The 19532-nt window shown below is 32.2% G+C and overlaps 1 protein-coding gene across 1 annotated transcript in view; it reads right to left on the reverse strand.

Annotated features, from left to right (window-relative positions):
* Positions 1–2530: 2530 nt before the first annotated feature.
* LOC143189981 (uncharacterized) overlaps positions 2531–19532 on the reverse strand; it is a 34293-nt gene continuing 17291 nt past the window's right edge. The window contains exons 7-13 of the mRNA XM_076394019.1: positions 13917–14100; positions 10510–10798; positions 8985–9222; positions 7185–7287; positions 4905–5044; positions 2784–2961; positions 2531–2719 (exon numbers count right to left, since the gene is read on the reverse strand). Of these exons, the coding sequence (XP_076250134.1) occupies positions 2594–2719; positions 2784–2961; positions 4905–5044; positions 7185–7287; positions 8985–9222; positions 10510–10798; positions 13917–14100 (1258 nt within the window). The 3' untranslated portion in view covers positions 2531–2593. The remainder of the gene's footprint in view (positions 2720–2783; positions 2962–4904; positions 5045–7184; positions 7288–8984; positions 9223–10509; positions 10799–13916; positions 14101–19532) is intronic.

Consider the following 19532-nt stretch of genomic DNA (forward strand, 5'->3'; position numbering starts at 1 on the left):
GAAGTTCGAACAAGTAACGGAATGAGCCTGCAAAAGTTGTCCGTTTCCCAAACTTCTGAAAATTCTTCAAAATCATTTCAAAAATCATTATCATTACGGGTTATAAACCGGAAAACGTTGTTTTAACGCTTTGTTTTAATACATTTGAAATCGCCGCGGTTTTTATTGAAAATATTTTTGCACCTTGCAGCTGCACTTTATATTAGTACGGACACGGCCACTAAAATATCTCAAAAAATAAAAAACAATATAACATTAAACTCCAAAGTATATAACAAAAATGTATAAAACAGTAAGTAGTTTCTTCAATCGAAACATAATTTAATATAATTATTTTAGAGAAAATTGTTAGTCTGGAAAGTATCCACAAAGATCCAAAACATATACAGCTATTTGAGAGATATAGAACATCCGTTCATACATTGTGGGATAATCTAGGATTTAAGTGGTGTAAAGATAACCCACGAAGGGGTTTAATGGAAATTCCAGAGATTGCTTTTAGAAGAATACAATTTTCAAAAACATATAACATAATCAAGGAAGAATTATATCAATTTATATATTTAAAAGGGCAATGAATATTTCAGAATGGTACATTGGATTGCTCATGGCAAGATGATAATAAATATAGTATAAAGACAACAAAGGTTCACGGAAAAAGGTAAATGTTGGAATAACTATCGATTAGGTTTTTTTAGTCATAACATTTATTAATAATTCATTGCAGACATATAGTTCTTCATGCTGGGAACAGGAATGGTTTTGTTCCTGGTGCAGAATTAGTGTTTCTCTAAGTCCAAGGGTGACTACCATGAAGAAATGAATAACCATAACTTGTCTTTGCAGTAGTTTGAAAATCAACTTTTGAAGAACTTGGAGGAAATATAGTACACTGGTGGAGAAAATCCTAACAAACATCAACAAAGGCTGCATTTAAGGAACGGCTTAAAGTACATAAAATAAGTTTCTCGAGAAAATCATGTTAAAGAATGAACTATTTCAAATTATTACTCGGTAAATATAAATGAAATATTTAATTGCATTTTATGATTGCAAGTTTTTAGAATTAAGCCTGCGAAAAGATACATAGTAGATCAGATTACTGAATGGTATGGCCACAGAGTATTATGTCTCCCTATCACTGCATTTCTAATCCATTGAGTTGATATGGGGTATTGTAAATAATTATTACAATAGATATTCAGGTCGAGGAGGATGTTCAAACCAGAACTGTCTGGATTTATGGAAAGAGTCATTGTCGAAAATAACACTCTCGGTTTGTATGAGCTCGATCAGATACATTGAAGAAGAAATTGACAAATGGTAGAATCTTAAGCAAGTTTTTAATAGATTGGAAATAAACATCTTGGTTATTAACTTGACTAGTATTTCTGAAAGTGACTGGGATTGAATAAAACTTTATGAATGTTGGTTTATGATTCAATGCTGACGATTACCAAGACAGGGCGATGAAAGAGGAAACCACTAAATGTCCTGGTATACCATTAATATACTTTAATTGTAGGGAATTGTAGTATAGAATGTGAAAGCTTTATGAGCATGTGTGTTATTGTTCAGAATATACATGAACGTTTAGTTAACATGTATGAGTAGAGAAATAAAACTAACTGTTTTGCAGATATGGCAAATGCATTAAGGAGGATGCAGTGATTAAATGTAGTTTTATCAAGAAAGATGTATACAGATAGTAACAGGATAAACTAAGGAGAAATATAATAATATCATAATGACTTTACAAGGATACATTGCATCGAAAGAAACAAGAACTAAGCGTAAAAGATAAATATGCTCTCTAAAGAAAGTAAAATACATTACTCAGATATATAAAATTGTTAATTAAGTAGGCCTTCGGGGGATACCACTACATACAAAAACGCATCTAGAACCCTACCGATACTAGTGTGGAAAAAAGTTCAATGTATATATAATAAAACTCCAACTTATAAATTATTGTGGCTGTAAAATTAATTGTAGTTTTAAGGTCTTCGATAATAAATGCATGTGATGTACTATAATGTTAAAATAAATTATATTTAATAGAATATTTGTTCAATTATTTTATTCATATTAAAATTTTGTTATATGTCAGAGCCTAAATGTACTAAAACTCACAGTCTCTGCGGCAACATTGCGACGTTTCCCGTGCTGCTATTTTGAATTGACTATACAAACTATTATAGCTGTTTAATTAATTGTAGTTTAGATCCTTCATATATATCATCATATGCATTAGATGTACTATAATGTTAAAATAAATTATGTTTTATAAGATAATCAAAACCGAAAGTCAAGTTAAATGCCACAACATTGTAACGTTTTGACGTCATACATTTAGATGACGTTAGTACACTGTTTTATTGGATAGACTATATGATTTTAAAACTTAAAATTTTACTTTAGTGTACATTTTTGTTCGTGTTCTTTTATAGGCGTGTATGCATTACTTTTTAGTGTACCGATGTAGTTGTAAAATGTATGTTATGAATAAGAACACTGTATATTTTTATCGATTTTTTCAAAAAAAAATTAAAAATTATATTTGTTATTTAGGTATTGAGGCACATTTAGGCATCTATTCAGTTTCCAATCGTAATATTCTCAGCTTTCCTTGATCAGCCATGATACAAGCGGCATCGTTCTGACCGCCACAATATTTCGACGACGAAAATACAGTCAATAATTTTCCTTTCTGCTGCACCTATTTTCGTCAAAAATAAATTTCGTTGGTCCAACGAATCAATGGAGTATAGAAATCGTATTACCTGAAAACCAGACTGAGCAACTTCATGCGCTCTGACCAGATGTGTGAGCTGATTGGCCTTCAAAAAACGTTCCAGTGCCTCAACACTGAATATATGGGCCGTACCTCTTCGAGTGTTAACAGCGAAGCCTTCATTAGCTAATAGTTCCATAGCCAATTTGTCGTTAACTGTTTTCGGACTAGAAAAAGTAATAACGTATGTTGTTTTCGTGAAATTTATTTTAGTATTTTCACGATTTGAATAAATAAAATGGAATTAAAAAAATATATGAATAAAATATATGTTGTGTAATATTCGAATCTGAAATGATATACCACGTGCGAAAATTGCACGTGTGTATAAACTGGTATTGATCTTTGAGCCAAAAGTTTCTCTTTTTGAATATTGGTCATCATGTGTAACAATTCTTATATAACAAAAGGGTTAATAATTCATTAGGTAATAACCCTCATGCATATTAATTATCTTTGAAATAAATGATATTAAAGGATAATTTTAAATAAAACATGTGTACAAATGAACACAAATTCAAGTAAACAAACACATCCTCCTAACTCACTAGACTAAACCACATTAAACACTTCATCTAGACCACACAGATTAACATCCACACCGAAATGGTAATTTGGTGATTTGGTCAGCGGCACTACGTCTCACCGTGGAGAGTCGCCCAGTATGTGGTAGACTGAGGTAAGAGCAAGGTGACAGAACCCACAATGAGCAAGCAGACTCGAAGTCATCAAGTGACCGAGCTAGAAATGACAGCGGCCCAATCTCAGTCAATTCAGAGCTACGACATAGTGATGAAGGGAAAGAACGTGAAGAATGGAGAAAAATTCCATTTTAATTTCAAAGAGTTTTCCTGGGCCCAGCGATGCTCTACCTCGTTCTTGGTGAAATACGAAACGAACGGGATAAGGTCAGTGTGGATACAGATATTTATGACGGGGGGGGGAAGAGTATATCCGCTCATTCATTTCTCGGTATGCCAACGGGAGAAGTGTTCGGATAGAGGGTACGGATTGACAGTGAGTCGGTGACCAGGGGATGGTTTTCTCTTTAATTAATTCTCTTAAATTAATTTCTCTTCCAGGAAACATTCGAGGGAATTTGGAAAATTGGTAAGTGTTCTTTGGAAGATTCTATTGCAGTGTGGGATAAGTCTTGGAGTATTCACGAGTTCAGCGGTTAATTCAAGGAGCTGGAAATGATATGCCTGGTTGTTCATCACAAATGTACTGCTAAGCCCACTGCGAAATTTAGAGGCATCAGTATAGATGTTCAGTGCTTGCGGCTTTAAACAATAATCCTGAAGTCTGACGAGTAAACCTGTTATAAGACGTTCGGACTTAAGCAGCCTATTCAGTGAAGTGACTAGGATGGATATTTCTTCTCGAATCTTACAATGTTACCCATGGGTAATTTTACAACTAATCAGAAACATAAAGTACATTAAGACCTTAGCGAAATTAGAACCCACGACTATTGCATTAGTGGGATCATCTTGTCGCATGACCAAGTCAGCTCTAATATAAGTTTATATATTATAAACGTTTTAGTTAGATTAAACGTAAACAAATATAAATATGTAGACTAATCATTACAAGATAAAAACAAATATTTTTCAAAATTACGTGTATCTTAACTACATATAATTTTTAGGTACCATCACAAACGGATAACCTAAAGCCTGTCTAAGATCGATACCAAACAGTAAGTTTTACTGGATACCTTGCCAGCGTATACACCTCAATTGAATGAGTGTTCTGACTAATACCATAGATTTTTCATTTCAGTTAAAACTGGATTCGGTGATAACAATACGGCAATTTCATTTTCCATATAAAATTATTTTATTAGCTGGTCATATGTTTGAGCATAGGACCTGTTATAATGGTTAGTATAACAAGAAGTTAGAAATAATCCATACTAATATCAACTTTTACTACATTTTGATTTTTGCTAATCACATCCAATCCATTTCAACATCTACCCGCCGCTATATCTGAAAACCTTATCTCATCTTGGTATTTCAGGCACAATATAAGAAATGTAATTAATAATGTTTCATTAATATGATTATGATTTCATAAATCTTATATATGACTATATCTGACTTACCGCACTGGATCATTCCACATTAATTCCCATGCCAGTGAACTCTGTGCATCGGGTTGATTAAGAGTCGTCGGTATATCATTTATGGCTGATATTGCTGGACACAACCAAGGAGGAGGACATCCACCATGACAACAAAACACCTATATAATTAAATAATAGTTGTCAATACTTTGGTTTTAATTTCATTCATGCTCAGGTTATATGGCTGTGCAATGTGAACCATATCATGAAGAATATTCTAAGCCTCAACATATATCTGTTTCAAAGTTACCCAAAGTGAGGTCCAATGTATACATCACTGTTTCACAGGAAAGCAGAATGAAAATTAATAAAAGCGACAATCGCACACGTTCGACATCTAAGACTTTCAATTAGATCCGGAGCCACAATTGCAGGGTTGAATGACTGTTATTCATGATGAGTTGACATGAGTCTAGTGCGAACCTAGTTGACCGAATATTATCCATCTACTTTTAAATCTTTCGGGCAATTTATTTTCCTTTCTCTTCGAGGTTGTTGAAGTGCTGCTCTGCAAACCCATGTCCCATTGATTCAAAAAGTTGATAGTCGGATCGTGCAAGGTCTGGAGAGTACGATTATATATCATACTAGCGACCCCACCGGCTTCGCACGGGTGCAATGCTGATACTAAATTAAATACACTACAGACAAATATGAACGTTGTATATAAAAACATAGCGGCCCGCTCCGACTTTGCACGGGCATAAAATATATATGCCTATGTCACTCAATGAAAACATGATTAAAATCGATCCAGTATTTTTGGTTCATTCATTACTGCCCTTGGCCTGCACGCATTAAATTTGGAGTAAAACAATTCCTCCTGCCCTATACTTACTATGAAGATTTCCTGCTATCTTTGGAATATCTAAATTCATACAATTTTTATTACATTACACATTTTTAAACGCAAATTTTAAATTTGTAATATCTCCGAAAATATTTGTTTAATTTACATGCTGTAAGGAACCATATTGATCTAGATTAATTGCACACTGTATTTAAGGTACTTAATTCGATAAGGATTAATGCCGTATTGCTTAAAATAGCTTCGTAAATAAGCCATTTTCTCACGTAAAAAGTAAACAATAAAAATGGTTAATGTGGGTTATCCCTAAAAGATAAACATATACCATCGCGGACTTTTTTGTAGACCTTTTTATGGTGTACAATACTGTAGTACATTAATTTGATCTAACTCGTAGGGTTAGGCAGCGTTTTTGCTAATTGCTAAATAAGCCTAAAAAAATAGGTTAATTTACGACATCACGTTAGAAACCTCTAAAATTAGCAATGTTGCCTTAGTATATTATGCATGTATTATACATATAAACCTTCCTCTTGAATCACTCTATCTATTGAAAGAACCGCATCAAAGTCCGTTGCGTAGTTTTAAAGATTTAAGCGCACATAGGGATATAGGGACAGAAAAGGCGACTTTGTTTTATACTATGTAGTGATATCACATCCCAGTGCTTTCAACGCTTCCTTGGCTGATTTTGCTTTATGAAACGACGCATTTTAAATTGCTGCTGCGTGCTATAATATTACTTTACCCTGTCTTCGGGCCCATTCTGGACGTTTTTCGATCAATGCACAGTTCAAGTTGACTGCATGGTTGGTTAAACTGTTTCACCAGGTTTCAACAGTTCACAATACAGCACGCTACCCTGGACCCCCAAACGCAGGGCATTGCCTTGAGCCCAAAATGATTTGGCTTTGAAATCAATCGACAGGCTTCACCGGATAACCATAATTTTTAATTTCGAAATAAATCTACTTTTCGTCGAAGCAGCATTTAACAAGCAATGTTTCGGTTTTCCATTTGTCATTCAATTGACCCATCTTCCCATCTGCTAGATTCTCCCCGTTGCTCGTAATCGGTCGCCATATTTAACGCTTCTGCCAATTGGTTTTGAGTTTGTGTTGGGTCTTCAATCAATAACTCTTACACTTTCGTATCTTCAAACTTTTTCGGTCTACCAGAACGTTTTTCGTCTTTCACATCACGTGTTTTTTATATTAGAGCATGCTCACTGTAAACCAACAAACGATGAAGCCTTTTTTCTTTTGATTAAATAAGAAAAGTAATGCGTGTTTTCAGGCACGAAACTTGACATTTTCAAAGAGGTATAAATTTAATACTATATTACTTAAAAATGGTAGAAAGCAATTTAATATAAAAAGAATAAATGTAAAATAATAGCAATAATCTTACGACAAATAAAAGAAAATCAATAAAAATATATCAATAATTACTTTTCCATCAATTGTAGCCGCAATAGGCATAGTATCAAATGCGTTGTTGACTGCGTTCCAAACTTCATTTCCCAATTTATCACCTAATTTCAGGCAACATTCCCTAAAAAGAATGAGAGTAATATAGGTGCATTTATATTCCTAAAAAAATCCTATAAATGAAAAGTTACATAGAAAAAAGTAGCGTAATTATTCTTTTACCTATTCAAACGATTATAAAGGCAACCTTAATATTAATAAACCCTTGAATGTAAAAATAATTGAATGCATTATTACATTAGGCACTTTCTTGTATTTTGATCAGCGTAAATATCAATTGTAAATTTAAGTCAGGATAGGACCGGAAGGCCAATAAAACCAACAGTGCGATCTGATACTATCCCCGTGATGGTACAACTATTTGTACCACTCCATGACCTTATCATGGGGAGTGGAACTCTCTATCAGATTGGAGAGAGGCACGTACCCAACGAGGGTGTGACTCTATCTAACACAATTATCATTGAAATACAAACAATTATTAACAAACTTAAACTAAGTATTAAATTCAATGGTTTTGATATTTCTCTACATAGAAAATTGTTATTTTAATTTTCGATTTAACATTTTTAGGCAAACTGACGCTAATCATGGATTGCTGAAAATTATATTTTCATTTTATTTTATGCCAAAGCACATCAAATACTTTTAAATATGGTGATGCTGCTCGGTCTTATTCGATTTGTTGGTTTTATATTCAACGATTTAAACGTGATGCTGTGAAAAAGATTGAAGACATTGAATTGCAAGACTTATTAGGCGAAGACCAAGTTCAAACTCAAAAAACATTTAGAGAGCTTTTAAATCTATTAATCAGCTGTTTCCAGAAATTCAAATGCTGTGAGGAAGATTAAGAAGAAAGTCAAATCATCAAAAAAATGGCTGCTTTACGAATTGACTGAAAATGCCATTTCTAACTTCACTATCACGATTACATTGCCTGTTGTGCAAAAAATAGGTTATCTGTAGCGTGTTGTGATTGACGTTGAAGAGTGGATCTACTATGATCATCATCATGTTGCATAACAACAACAACAAGATTACATTGTTGCAGCTAATGATTAGATTTGGCACTTTCTCATTCTACAACATATAGTTTGAATTTGACAATTTTTCAACGAATTCTCAATTACTGCATGATTTTTTTTTGGCTTTTAAATATGTTCTATAAAAATTTTCCTCGGTAAATATCTTTAGTCACGCAGCTTATTTTATCTGTATTTCTACTCAGTTGAAGATTCAGGCTGGGAAGTACATACTAATGTATTAATCTCGTACTTGTCTTGCTTGTATTTTAACGCAAGTGTAACAGAACTAGTAATAAATTAATGTATGAATTAAGATTGTACTAAGCATATCTAATGAAATATGTAACTAATAAAAAAAAATTAACTACAGTGTCTCCCGGCTCGTTGCTATTCGGTCTGTGAACTCAGATTGTCCACATTGTAAGAATTGAAATACAAAAATTAAGCCGCAATCTAGAATTTAACTCCACTACTCAGGCTCTTATTTTGAGTTTGAAACTAATGGTGGTAGACCATTAAGTCTCATCTCCGGTGATGAAACCAAAAACAAAATTATCTTAATCAATTTTATTTTTATACAGCAATTTGCTGTGTATTTGAAATTTTTATTTTTTATGAAACATTAAATTGTGGACTGCTGTTGACAAATTATTAGTACTTCAAGAACTTAAAAACAATAATATAGTGTTTAATTTAATTATTTAATTAATTTTTGTAATAACTATATACATACTTATAAAAGGTGAACATCTTCTGGACTTCTCGTATCTCGTGATTTCCTCTTAATAAATTGACTTTATTGGGACTCTGCAGCTTATAAGACAACAAATAAGATATCACTTCGAGACTGTAGGAACCCCTATCAACATAATCACCAAGGAATAACAAACGACATGGACTAAGACCTGGGCCAATATGCCAAAGTGTTTTTTCGAAATACAATAAGTCAGCCACATTTCCATGAAGATCTCCTAAAAAATGTATTATATGACATGCAAAAACTTAATCTTATCAAAAATTAGCAAGACTCTTGAAATTAAGATCAATCGAATGTATTTTCTATATCTATATCTATTTTCCCAAATGTATTAAATTGGGGAAAATGTAGCTAGATCATTTTGAATACCTTAACATACTAGTATGGCATCAAAAAAAAACTAATAAATAAGTAATAAGAAGCAAGTTAACATAAAAACACGTTTAAGTAGTACTGACAAAATTACATTATTACATATTATACCAGCAATTGTCGGTATTTTAATACAATAAATTGTGTAGATCCTCCTCAAAAGAACATTGCAATAAACAATATAATAATTAACTGTTATTTATTTTGGTGTACTAAAATATTGTATATTATTACAAAGTCAGAAAATTAAAAAACTTGCATGGCTAAATCTATAAAATATAAGGTGGATAATGTTCTAATAATAATAAAATATATTTTTACACTCAATTCACAATTCAGATATATTGTTCAGTTGAATATTTTCCATCTCGCGTGATCTTAGTATCAAAATTGTAGTATAATAATAAAAAGTAGACTGTATTTTTACGTATTTTGGAAATATTATATTTAATGTATTTTGCTATATTTAAGGTTATAATAATCTACAAATAAGATTTTTTTTTCATTTACAATGTATGAAAGTATTGTTAAATATAAAAATTCTAAGCTTATCTATATTTTTATAAGTTTTAAAAATGTTTTATTCAAATGTAATTTTTAAATAATTATTTTTAGTAAAATGTTTTTCTTAATTTTTCTAAATAATTATCTGACACAACACACTCTCTATATAAATGAGAGATCGCCTTCCAGGTTCTCTATATTTTGTGAATTTTGTTAACTTAATGCAACATCTCAAAACTCAACAGTCAAATAATATTCCTTGTTGGTAAATTGTTGTCTGACAATCAACCAATAATTATACATGATTTAATTTGAAATTGTTTTTTAATAAATAAATATATATATATATATATATATATATATATATATATATATATATATATATATATATATATATATATATATATATAAATTAAACACAAAATAAAATAAACAAATAGAAACAAAATAAAATAAACATTCACCAACTAAAAACGAATATATTAATACCAATATTTATCAATGAAAAAGCACATTTAATTATTGAAAATTAAAAAATTATTAAATTAGTTATTCTCAAAACTAACTCGATTTGTTAAAAACCAGCAACAATGTTTCTTAAACTTAAAATAAAACTTAAACTTACCCATAATATACACAGGCGAATTTAGTTCTAACAGCCTAGATTCGTTCTTGAATATCTCCCGGACTTGATTGCATACCTGGATCAGATTTCGGGCGAATGTCGTCAGATCCAATTGACCCCAGGTGTAAGAGGTTTTCGAATCCTTGATGTTATTAATAGTGGTCAAGTATCTGAGGCCTTTCAACACCTCGTTAGAGACGGAACGTTGACTGAATATATCCATGGACTGGCGTTTGTTGTATTCATTGATGGGTTGTTTGATGGTCGTTGCAGAAACAGCTTCTTGAAGCTGATTTGAGAAATAAATGTAAAAGTAAAAAATGACATTTATCAAATAAATATATCAAAAAACAGTACTGTACTGTATTGTGAAAAAGTAATAACATCCTTTATATACAACAAAATTCAATTTATTTCTAGTAGATCATTACATATATAGTCTATCCAAAGTTGTTTTGCACATACGTAATCTAAATTTGTGACGTTAATGTTGCCGCATCAACTCTGAGTTTTAGTTCAATTTGGCTCTGACATACAACAAAATTCTAATCTAAATAAAATAATTAAATAAAAATACTGTTATCAAATATAATTTATTTAACATTATAGTAAATCTAATGCATATATTATTGAAGGACTTAAAACTACAATTTAGTACACAGTTATAATAGTTTGTAGGTTAGTTTGTAGGTTAGTTTGTAGTTTGTTAGTAGTTATACTTGTATTTAATAATACTAAATTTAATCACTGCATTCCTTCCTATATATATATATATATATATATATATATATATATATATATATATATATATATATATATATTCCTTCCTATATATATATATATATATATATATATATATATATATATATATATATATATATATATATATATTAATAAATGTTATGACTAATAAAACCTGGGTATATTGGTCCCATTTTGAAGTATCCATGCCTCATCTAATAAACCTTCCTTCATTTTATTACATGCTTTTATAAATTCTATACTTTTAAAAACAATATCCGAAAGTTTCATTAAACCTCTTCGATACTTTTCAAACCAACAGTTTCCATCGAAATAATTGTATTAAATTATGTTTGTATTGAAAAACTACTCATTGTTTTTACACATTTCATATATTTAAACTCTGATAAAGCAATAAAAATCGCGGAAAAATAATATTTAAGAAAAAAATTGCCTATCTCTCTAACGAATTTTACTAGCAAGAGGGCTCCATTATCTCGTTCCTGTTTAAAGTAAATGATTAGAGATGCAATCTGTTCTGTCTGGCTTTGGAATTTTCAATTACAGTAATAATAAGCAGCGATATAAAATTTATCAAAACAAGCAAAGCATTAAAATAACGTTTGCCGGTTTATACAGGCTAGATCGGTTAAACTTTCGAGGAGGAAAATATTGTCTGATTCTAAAATGAATTTACAAATTACGGTAAGCAATACATTAAACATCTTGATGACGTATGTACAAAAAAACTTTGTATAGACTATACTTACTTTTTACTTTGAAAAGATATTTATTATGAAAAATTGCTACAATATACACCAAATTAATCAAAATATTTCCCATAATTTTATAAAATGTTTCCAAATCTTAAAAACATTTCAACATGTTTGGCAACATTGCGATATCGTGTCGAAAGAAGGATGTTAGATTGCCTGTATCAATCTCAAGAAGTAGTAATTAGAAGGCCCTCTGTCTCGCCAGTACGCTGGATGCGTTAAAACTTCCTATTCGAAATGCAACAATACACTCTTTTAACGTCTTGACAAACGTTGTGATGCAAAAGGATGAATTTGCATCTTTTCTCGTTTTTGCTTGTCTTTGTTGTAACAAGACATCGTTCGCTTTGCTGAAATGATGCCGGTAAACATCTGCAGTAACAGTTTAATTTGGTCTTAGCAGCTCTTAAGACGCTACATCTTTCTGATCCTGCCTCATTTACATCAACATTTTATGGCCATGAATATTCCGATTTCACAATATGGTACAGAAGATTTGAAAACTACTTTGCCTGGCCATCAATGAAACCACAATGTTAAAGAGATTCGAATTGGTATTTTTTGTCCTCCTTTTGGATCTTTCAACACACACAATCGTCTGGAAATAGGTGATTAATTAACTTCTAAACTTCTAAACAAATGTTTTTTCTCACTTACATCAAAATCATCACCTTTAAATGATTAAAACAAAACCTATTAATGAAAATATGGTGAAGCAGTAGGATAATAATTTTTTTTTAAATTGATGGGCCTCGCTATTAGCAAATAGTATAATTATCGAAGTAATTTTTAGCAATAATATAAAAGGTAATAACTATTTAAATCTAATTGATAATTTTACATTTATAAATATTTATTCTTATAACAACATTATTTGATCTAATTTTTTATAATCTACATTGTCATCATCTATAGACTCAGATGATTTTAGTTGTATTTTATTTAGTAAAACAAAGAGAATGTGACTAAAATTATAAATAGTGTATTAATACAAAATAATAAATAGTGTATTAATACAATACAAAAATGGATACAAATACAACTCTACAATCACAACCATAAAGAAGTAGAGACTCTATCCAGACAGCACTAGCACCCATACCGAAATGGTAACGGAGGAGTCCGTCTGTGTGCGAGAAACGACAGTGACCCAATATCATTCGATTCGGAGCTACGGCATTATCTCAAAGAGGAGGAAAGCAAACAGATGAGAAAAAATCTTCTTAACCTCAAAGAGCCCGTTGATGAACGACTTTGTACCTTCTGTTCTTGGTGAAACACGAAATGAATAGAATAATATCAGTATAGATACAAATATTAGTAATGGAGAGGGGAGAGGAGGTTGTCGATTTAGCCACACTATCCGCGCGCTGATTTCCCGGGATGCGGAGATCCACAGTAAATTTGTCTTTTAGCCATTCAGATAGAGGGTACGGATTATTGACTGTAAGTCGGTGAACAGGGGATGGTTGTTGAATTTCTGTTCTAGGAAATATTCGAGGGCATTTCGGGAATCGATAAGGATTAGGCATTCTTTAAAGAATTCTGTTGTAATGTAGAATAAAGTTTTAAATATAGCAAAGAGTTCAACGGTCAATATTGAACCCTGTTTAGTGAACTCGAAATTAATTTTTGTATTACAAACAATAATATATTATGTAAAAATTGCATTATTAATATATTTATATAAAATATCATTTAAAATGAAATACTCTATTTAATAATGACCGTACCATATTAATATGATCATTTTTAACAGATTCAAATCAAAAACTACATGCACTTATGGATAAAATGAGTAAAGAAAGATTTTAAATCATATCACCATGAAGTTCAGGTAAAATAAAAAATAAAAAATGAACAAAATATATAAAACATAAAACAACTTACTTCTTTCATATCCTCAATGTTAATCGCTTGTCCGCTTCTTTGTATCTTCACAGTATGAACGGCTATTTCGTAATCCGTATTCCTCAATGTCATTTTACCTCGAGGATTGTCAACAGGCGCCCCATATATAGCACTACTAACGGTTCTCGTTAAAACTGGCGCAGTAGGTGTTCCCATCTTATCTCTAATTAAAATGAAAAATCATGAGTAGATACTAGGAAAAAATGACTAAATTTTGCCCTTCAGTAATATAAACATTATTGTATGATATGACACTAATACTTTTTTAATACAATTAGATGTACCTAAATGTATAAAATTGGTAAAAAAACTAAGAAAAGGAGGAGATAGTTAGTCAGATGACCATAATAAATAATGAAAACATAAAATCCTCTGGCATTATACCAGTTACACTAACAGAACTAATGAAGAAGGTAAGAAAAAATCTGAATCCAGGAGAAAAGTACCGAGATTCATTCTAATCACTAAATAAATGTTAGAACATTTGCCTGAAAAGACCATAATAATATTATTTTAATCAATTAAACCAAATCATTTGCTTACATACTGGAAAATGACTAAAGTGCCTATAATACCAGAGTCTCGCAAGCAGCTAAATGAAACGTTTTGGGAAAATATTGCTAAAATATGCATCAGAATAAGCCCAATAATAAAACAGAATCCCTGACTATCAGTTTGGGTTCAGACAATATAATCAGCTCTATAATGTTCAGCAATATAAGAAATATCAAATATTTTAGACTGATGATATTAAACATCTTGGCATGCAACTAGACCTGACATGTAGTTAGACCGGCGCGCCTAACTTAGAAGAACAAATGGGACTTGAATTATATCAAACATATTGGGTCATTGGGCGCAAATCCAAATTATCATTAAATAACAAGGTATTGCTGTATTAATCAATATTCAAACCGATTTGATCACATGAATTTCAACTATAGGGTACTACTAATAAGACTAATGTAGCCATGATTCAAGAGCTCCAAAATAAAGTATTGCGTGCTATTGTTGATCCTCCGTACTATGTTTTTAATAAAGTGATCAGATCAGCAAAGCGTTTGTGTTAAATATTTCGAAAATGTGTTAGAGCACCTTAATGTTCTTGCTAATCAGCTATCTCCCTTTTTATAAATAGGACAAATAATACATGGATAGATTCTGATCTCACCACAACCTGTGTTCTGTGTTTACCGCCACCTGATTTATGGATTTATGAGAGGATTTCACCTATTCCTGGTGCCTTGTTTTTTTTTCTAGGCCTTTATTGCTTGTTTAATTTCTTCTATAGCTGGGGGTATATTCTTTCTTCCTCTTCAGCATTCAGATTTATGTCTTGTCTAATTTCAGCATTCTCTTACGTCTCAAGTAGAGTTTGGAAATATTGCTTCCAATATCTCTTTTTATTTGTCCGTCGTTTCTGCAGAGGTTTGTTCGGGGTTTGTAGCCATCTCCCGCGTATTTTACGTATCCATATGTCTCTCTTCAATTGTTATCACTAAAGTCTTTTTCCACCTTGTCGATAAGGTCGTTCTCACACTTTCTTTTCTTGTTTCTGCATGCTTTATCCGCCCTTCTTCTAGCCTCCTTAAAATCCAATCATCTTTCCCTTGTTCTTTTTGTTATATAATTAATTTATTTTATGTTTCTCCCTTCTAAAATATATCTATATTTTATGTATCTTGTTCTATCTTTTCTTTTTCTTTTTATTTCCTGTTGACATCACTGCTGCTTCCTTAATTATTGTTTTAAATATTTTCCAGTGGTCCATGCAATTGCCTTTCGTTTATTAGTTTTTGTATTTCTCGCTCAAAGCTCCTTATTAACTCTGGTAACTTTTCCTTGGTTGTCGTTCTTTCCGACTGAGCTCCATCTGAACTGAATTTGTATTAAGTGATGGTCAGACCATAATCATTACGAAAAGTAGGACCGGCCTGTCGCCTTAGCTACTACATCTACCAAGACGGCATTTGCTTGTTAATAATTTTATAGGTGATACGAGGGTCATTATTTATATTTCGGGAATAATATATAAAAAATATAGTTAAGCTGCGAATATATTTTTATTGTTTTTCAGAGTACTCGCCATGATGATCGATACATTTTTGCACACGCTTAAAGCAATTTTCAAAGCATTTATTCCATTCCGAATGAGATATTTACAAAACATGATTTTTGAACGCTTCAATAGCTTCTTCGGGCGATGAAAATCGTTGACCACGCAGTTTATTCTTCACGGATGGGAACAAAAAGAAGTCCTTGGGTGCCAAATCAAGGCTGTATGGCGGATGTCCCATTAATTCGATGTTTTGAGTGCTCAAATAGTCTCTTGTTTGAGCCAATGTATGATCCTCTAGAGGCACTGTTGCAATATGACCAGTTTTCCCGAAGAAATAGACCACCATTTTCTTTGAAGTGCTTCGTGCGCGAACAACTTTTTTGGATTTGGTTCATCTTGGAACACCCATACAGTCGACTGCTGCTTACTTTCGGGTTCATACGAATATGCCCATGATTTGTCACCTGTCACGATTTTATAAACATCTTTAGAAGCACCGCGATTGAATTTCTTAAGCACCAATCGACACGAGTCTTTTTTGAGCGATTGTTAAATTATGTGTGATCCAACGCGAACATAACTTTCGCACAGCCAAATGTTCATGTAAAATCGCATATATGCTGGTGGAACTAATGCTTAGGGATGCCTCAATCTCACAATAGGTAACATGACGATTTTGCTTAATCATTTCGCACACCTTCAGTTCCAACCTTCGTAGGGTGAAGACGTATTTTCAATACGGTCCAAGCTATAAAAAGATACCTTTCTTTAAAAAAACCCAGTATTTTATTACGGTTATTTAATTGAGTGTTAAAAACGCATAACAGATGCGGCTATCCGTCTTTCAGTGGACCTAAAGTGTAGTGAATACGTGTTTACGTGACCAGACAAAAGGACTGCATCTCATTTTTATTAGTGTTTAAAATTATTTCATCTTATTTTACAACAGTCCTTTTGAAATTCATTTATAGTATTTATAGTAAAAAACTAGTGCTAAAATAATGTAAGTGAAAAATGAAGTGCGTGAAATAAACAATGTATTTATTTTATTTTTTTTTGAGACAAAAAACAGTTTTAGCAACCTGTCGGAAGAAATTGAAGAGAACATACAACCAAGCCCTGAAAAAGTTGTTCCCAAACCACCACCAATAACAGTCTATAAGGTAGGAATAATAAAAAACATCCATGACTTATTGAAAACCATTACTACGAACAATTAAAATCCAATTGTTCGAAGCGGATCACTTTAAAGTTCTTATAAAAGAATTAGATGAAAGAAACACCCAATACCATACATTCAGGCCAAAATCCGAGAGAACATTTAAATTCGTATTAAAAGGATTACATCACGGGACGGACTTTAACACCATCAAGGTAGCACTAGCTGAAAAAGGCCACGAGGTCGTAAATATTCACAATATACGACATCACACGACAAAAAAACCTCTGCCTATGTTTTATATAGACATAAACCTAATAGAAATAATAAGGCGGTGTATGAAATCACCAAATTGGAAAATAATATTATTAAATGCGAACCACCACATATAAAAAGAATTATACCACAATGCACAAGGTGTCAAGCGCACGGGCACACAAAGACTTACTGTCGCAAATCATATAGATGCGTAAAATGTGCAGGAGAACATAAGACAGGAGATTGTACTCGTAAAGTTCGCGATGAAAAAGTGAAATGTGTTAACTGTAACGGAAATCATCCAGCGAACTACAAGGGTTACGCAGTTCACAAGCAACTACAGCAGAAACTCTATCCTGCCTTAAGGGAAAAAAGGCATCAACAAAAACAATCCACTACTACCAATCTACCTCTACCCACCAGAACAAGTCAACCAGACATAACTTATGCCCAAATAGTTGAAAATGGTTCAGCACAAAAACGAGAGACAATATTTCAACCTACTGAAACTAGCAACATCTCAAGATTAGAAAATATGATGGCCAAACTAATGGATCAAATGAGTACGATGCTTGGTCTACTCACAACAGTCGTAAGGAAACTTGCCTAATGCCTGAAACCAATAGCTACAAAATCGCCGTCTGGAATGCCAATGGGCTCCAACAACACGCCAGGGAACTAAAAATGTTCGTAAATGAACAAAATATTGACGTTATGATGGTTTCCGAAACACACTTTACGGACAAGAATTATCTGAAAGTTCCTAAATATAAGCTTTATCATACAAATCACCCTGATGATAAAGCACATGGAGGTACAGCCATAATAATTCGAGATGATATAAAGCATTTCGAAAAAGAAAAATTCCGCAAAGACTACCTGCAAGCCAGCAGTATAACCATAGAGGAAGCCCATGGACCATTAACAATTTCTGCGATTTATTGCCCACCCAAACATAACAACAAGGCAGAACAATTTCAAGAATTCTTCAGTACGCTAGGTAATAGATTTATAGCAGGAGGAGATTATAATGCAAAACATTTAATGTGGGGTTCAAGAATAATAACCTCAAAAGGTAGAGAACTGCTCAAAGCCATAAGGAAAGATAACTTACAACATATCTCTACTGGTGAACCAACATATTGGCCTTCAGACAGAAATAAAAAACCAGATACAATAGATTTCTGTATTACAAAAAATATTGATCCAAAAAAGTGTCAGGCAGAATCATTTTTCGACCTGTCTTCTGATCATTCACCAATAATAGTAACAATTTCTTCAAAAATTACCATCAAAGATAAACCCCCTTCTCTGTGCAATAATAGAACTAACTGGCCCTCATTTAGAGAAAACTTAGACCAAAATATCTCTCTAAACTTACCGTTACAAACTGAAATGGATATAGAAATAGCAGCAATAAATCTTACAAAAAATATACAGGAGGCAGCATATTCCGCGACTCCCAACAGTGAAACATTTCCAAGAAAAAATACACATATATCATGTACAATACAGAAAAAGATAGCAGAAAAAAGAAAGTTACGACGAAATTGGCAACAGCAAAGGACTGAAGAGAATAAAAGAAAATTTAATAGGGCCATAAAAGAGCTGAGAGATCTAATCCAAATTGAACAAAACCAAGGCATTCAAGAATACCTAGAAAACTTGACATCAACTGAGGCTACAGACTATTCGTTGTGGAAAGCAACAAAAAAGCTTAGGAGATCCCAGCAGCATAACCCACCTATTAAAACAAGCGAAAATAATTGGGCGAGAAGCAATAAAGAGAAGGCCGACATTTTCTCAAAACACTTAAAAAATGTTTCTAAACCTTTCCAGTCTCAGCTACATAAAGATGACGAAAATAAAATTACTAGCTTTCTAGATTCGCCATTTCAAATGGATTTACCGCACGAGAAATTAACGGTCAAAAAAGTTAAACATACAATAATGAGAGAGATTAATATTAAAAAAGCTCCTGGTTATGACTTAATTACTGGCAAAATTTTAAAAGAACTATCAGAAAAGGCTATAAAACTATTAACATATATATTTAATGCTATGCTACGAATTAATTACTTCCCTAGTATCTGGACAGTAGCTAAAATATTAATGATTC

This window comes from Rhynchophorus ferrugineus, unplaced genomic scaffold, assembly GCF_030347505.1.
Source record: "Rhynchophorus ferrugineus isolate W39M unplaced genomic scaffold, kcgeb_rfMv2 rfM1, whole genome shotgun sequence".
NCBI classification, from domain to species: Eukaryota; Metazoa; Arthropoda; class Insecta; order Coleoptera; family Curculionidae; genus Rhynchophorus; species Rhynchophorus ferrugineus.